This window comes from Penaeus vannamei, chromosome 20 (genome assembly GCF_042767895.1).
Source record: "Penaeus vannamei isolate JL-2024 chromosome 20, ASM4276789v1, whole genome shotgun sequence".
NCBI lineage: Eukaryota > Metazoa > Arthropoda > Malacostraca > Decapoda > Penaeidae > Penaeus > Penaeus vannamei.
In genome coordinates, this window is record NC_091568.1 from 3,142,386 (window position 1) to 3,147,385 (window position 5,000).

The 5,000-nt window shown below is 41.2% G+C and overlaps 1 protein-coding gene across 4 annotated transcripts in view; it reads left to right on the forward strand.

Moving 5' to 3' along the window:
- Nucleotides 1-5,000, forward strand: part of LOC113828469 (glyoxal reductase) — a 38,271-nt gene that overhangs the window by 16,273 nt on the left and 16,998 nt on the right. For all 4 annotated transcript variants that reach the window (XM_070134701.1, XM_070134696.1, XM_070134697.1 and 1 more), the window contains one exon: nucleotides 1-102. This exon is cut by the window's left edge and continues 38 nt beyond it. In XM_070134701.1, the coding sequence (XP_069990802.1) occupies nucleotides 1-102 (102 nt within the window). The remainder of the gene's footprint in view (nucleotides 103-5,000) is intronic.

Genomic DNA, 5,000 nt, shown 5'->3' on the forward strand with positions numbered 1-5,000 from the left:
ACGGGCGACCCTTTCAGGAATTTCCTCGCGACCCTTGCGCCCCACCTCGTCCGCCTCGCCGCCTCCGTGCCCGTCTACTTCAAGCTCATCGATTATGTGCCGGTGAGTAGCTTTCTCTCTCTGTCTCTCTGTCTGTCTCTGTCTCTCTCTCTCTCTCTCTCTCTCTCTCTCTCTCTCTCTCTCTCTCTCTCTCTCTCTCTCTCTCTCTCTCTCCCTCTCCCTCTCTCTCTCTTTATCTATCTATCTATCTCTATCTCTCCATCAGTATCTCTCTCTCTCTCTCTATCTCTCCATCAGTATCTCTCTCTCTCTCTCTCTCTCTCTCTCTCTCTCTCTCTCTCTCTCTCTCTTTCTCTCTCTCTCTCTCTCTCTCTCTCTCTCTCTCTCTCTCTCTCTCTCCCTCTCCCTCTCCCTCTCCCTCTCCCTCTCCCTCTCCCTCTCCCTCTCCCTCTCCCTCCCCCTCCCCCTCCCCCTCCCCCTCCCTCCCTCCCTCCCTCTCCCTCTCCCTCTCTCTCCGTCTGCATGTGTGAGGAGTGTGAATCTTTCAATTCCATTCAATCGGATTAGTTCTGGTGCAGTGATACCTGCACACGCAAGGTCTTCTAAGGACTCTTGTTTTACCTTTAATTACCTGGGAAGCCTCTTTAAACGCGCCAATAACCTGCGTGGGGGTAGCGCTGCCACCTTCCGATAGATGGATCGGAACCCATGTCAGTGCGAGAGAGAAGGCGTCTGAGTGTTACTTTGTGTAAATGTCTGTGTGAGCGTGGAAATATTTAAGCAGGTATTTCTTTGGGTATTGCTTTCATCTTGGTTAAACTAGGGTCACACTAGTCTTCTCTGACCTGGGATCCTTACACAGCCTCGCCGAAGCCTGTCCAGCTGCAACTTTTGATTGGTCAGATGACCTCATTTCGGCGGGGCTGTCCATGGATCACAGGACATAGAAGACTAGTGTGACCCAAGCTATAGAGACTGATTTCTTGAGAGCAAAGTTCAGATATATGTTATTCATTTCTTATATCCAGGACTACTTTTCTGTAGATTATCTATTTTAGTGATGTACTTGTAATAAATTATTTCATTCTTATGATGTCATTTCACATTCATATTCGATAATGAAGTGTTGTATTTAGTATTTTTCTATTGATACTTTAGCATAATTTACCATTAAGAATATTCATTAAAAGAAAAGCTACGAAAAACAACGTTAATACATTCATTGTAAAGCTCCCCCATTATGATGAAATATTTCCATTTTCTCTGGTCTGAACCATGGTCTTCCCCATAACCATTACCCATGGGACCACGAACACTAAAAGCCATAAAAGCCTTAAAGTTATAAATAGAATAAAAAGTTAGCAATGCAGAGTAAATAAAAAAGATTAGAGAGCGCTCTTTTTTATATTCTTTTGTTGGATTTCTTGGCTATCAACCAGCGACATGCGGACAAGGTTAGTAAGTCAAGGGATCCTATTCATTCTCTCAGTTTTGTCTCTTTTAGAAGAGTGATTCCTTCGCTTATTAATTTTCGTCATCTGTGAGAGAAGATTGGATGTTGTGAAAAGTATATTTTTAAATCTGCAATACTTCTTTAGGATCTGTCTATTATTGTTATACTGATGGCATGTTATCAAGATATGGGTTATTGTTAGACATGTGTAGTTTGGGCTTTGTGGTGGATATCTTTTTGCTATAAATGGAGGAGGTGGTTATTCTCGTGAAGTTGAGGCTCAAGTGTGCCAGCACCAGCTTCTGTTCTTTCCTGTGGGCTGTGTCACACTGTTCTATTGTCTGTTTGTTGTTTATGTTTAGGTTGGCCCACTCACTTCGCCACAAATGTATTTTTGCTTTTATAGGAGACACAAAACATATGAGGTCAGTACGGACTATGCTAAGGTCCAGTTCACCATTTGACCGGGCTAAATTGTCTGCCTGCTCATTGCCATGGATACCGGAGTGGCCTGGGACACATATCACCTTGGCTGATTTGTTGTCACTATGTAGCTTGACTTGACTCTTGAATATGACTAGTTGATCGATGATTTGGCGTCCTTTTAGGAAGCGGCACTGATCGTCAACTAGCAAATTCCTGGAATACAAAAAATGCAAAAGCCTAAGATTAACGATTCGTTCCATGACCTTCCCCTGGGCGAAGTGCCATGAGTTTGGAAAAGTCGGGATTTTCCAGATTTCATTGTACACTTCTAGCAAAAAATGCAATTACAAAAAAGCTGAGGCATAGTGGCAGATTAGTTAAAAAATATACATCTTTCTAAAATGTCCGACAGGAAAATGTAAACAATGTTTTGGTATAAAACAAGTTTGATTCATAGTTCATTACTGTTAATAATCATTTCGACGTATGAATAAGGCATGTCAAAAGAAATGATAAAAAGGTAATGATATGGCGAAGTGTCCAGGCGGTCTGCTGTGGCTCTCCAGGCCCTACAGATTTTCCTTGGCCAGATAAAAGGGCAGGATTTAGGAAAAGGCGGGCCATAGAATCGTAGAAATGAAGGATTGAGGAATAAGGGAACAGGCGAGAAATTAGGAAAAAGTACCAGATAAAACGAATATAAGAGAAGCTAGACGTTAGGGGTGGTTTTATAGAAGAGTACAGACATAGATTGGACTAAAGTGTTTTAGAGGAAAAGTATATAGTAACAAGAATAGAAAGTAGTGATGAGTAAACAAGAGAGAGAGAAAGAGAAGGAAAGAAGAGGAGAAAGAGGGAGAGAGAGAAGCATACAAACACAGAGAAAGAGAGAGGGAGAGGGAGAGAGGTGGATTAGGAGAGAGGGTAGGGGGAAAGGGAGCAAAGGAGTGAAAGAAGAGGGAATTTGGAGGAAAGGGAGAAAAGGAGTGGGAGAGAGGGAAGGCAAAACAGGGGGTGGAGAGATGGCAGGAAGGAGGCCTGGAAGCCTCACATTTGTACAGTTCCAGCCTTATATAAAAGTCTTATGGATGATCTCCCGAAAAAAAAATGTTTCATGTTTATTGTTTCCAACCCATTATGATTCTATGCGTCACTGCCGTCTATCCTAACATTCTGCTTGTGTACACACACCCACATCCGGGTATTGAACGCAACTCAGCCCCACATTATTCAGTTTCATCTTTTTCACTCATTCTTTTGAAATTTGGATACTTCCATGCTTGACAGAATATTTAATTTTCACTTTCTCGTTATTGTGCACAGTCACGTGATGACTCACAGATAATACCTGCTGCACACAATCACACAGATCGGACTAGGCAGCATCGGCCAATTCGTGGCTTCCGTTTAGTTCGTTCACAATGTCTGCTATACTAATTAATAGTGTTCTTCAGTTAATGGATGATGAGGTTACCCACTTCTATGGTTTGGTTCACGCACTGTTTTAACATATCTATGGTAGCCTTTTCGAAGACATCCCCCTTTGGTGGGCAATATCCTCTTGCTCCCATGATTGGCTTTGCTTGAAGGAAGGCGGACTCCCTTAGCCACCAAGGGGACTCACCCAGTAGTCTTCTCTTCCCCAAACCATGGAGCTCTCCTACCTCTCTTTAGTGGTTTAGAATCAATTCATTGTCTTTATTTGTTGCCAAAATCATGTAGATGCTGAAAGTTACTGGCCAAAAGAATTAAATTTCATGGTCATAAGCAAAAGAAAGTTTCTAGTTTATATTATTCAATATATTTTTACAAACCCTACCACTACTGGCATGGTTTGCAATACCTAAGACCAAAGACTAAAAGTTTAAGTTAATTTGCATTGAGGGCCCTATAGTATATAGGTACTTTTAATCTTAGTCGTAAGTTCATTTTCGGGAACTAGACGTTATGTAGTGCCTTTCGTCGCCTTATCTACTCTCATTTTCCTTAAAAGGTTTAGAGCAACTTCTGGAATACCCAAAATTATTCTGCTTGTGTAAGTCGTGTGCAAACCATGTGATTATGTATTAATCTGCTTCATTTTGTCTCCCATCCTTCCTTCCAGAGATCATATACCGAGGTTAAGATGTATCCGGACTTTAACCCAGGAGCCATTACCCTGTACAATTCCATAGCAAGGCAACAGTTACAGGGAACCGGCGTGGTTGTCTGGGACAGCACGCTAAAGCTTTCGCTTGCCTATACTCAAGAGTGTGTCAGAAACAGGAGGGTCACGCCAGACAACTATGAGTGGAACTGCGCGGACCATGGACACATAGGGTACATCATGCTGGAGCAGTACACTGACATGATATACAATGCTTTTTGTAATAGGTTTCTAAACTTGAGTGAGGAATATTGTAACGCTGGAAATAATTAAATGGAAACGACTGAAGAGAGAAATGTCGATATTCTGCACATTATGTGAAACGTGGCTTCACGAGAGGTTAAGCAATTCCATTAACACTAAAAATGTTCATATTTATAGATAGGGTGCAGGTCTATTGTTAGGGTTCTCCATATAAGGAATGCCCGAGTAATAAAATCCCCACAGCTGTTGAGAACATCTGGCCATGTAGTGTGTATCCAACTGTCTAATGGTGCAGTGGAAACATAAGCGCAGAATTATTCGACTATCTAGTAAACCGTTCTACTTTGCATGACTCAAATGAGGATGTTGTTAAGTCAAATACAAAGTGAACTGGGACAACAGAAAAAACAACAACTTATAAATCAATATTTGAGTTAAAGGAAATATCTCGTCCAATTCAGATGTTACGATAACAAGCAGACGGTACACCATTCTCCATTCACACATCTTTTGCCAAACAGCTGATCTGAGTCCTTTACTATGACGTTAAACATAAAAAAAAAGTTAAAGCGACAACAATACATAAAAACCTGTAATTTACTAAACTGTAACTCTTTACCTGCCAACAACATACAAATCAAATGAACATTTTGACATAGAATTTCCTAGACGGATATTGGACCTGCCCTCACAACATCAAGAATAAAAATCCTACTGAAACAAGAATTACAGTTCAAGGGGTTCAACGAACAACAATGATAAATTAAAAAA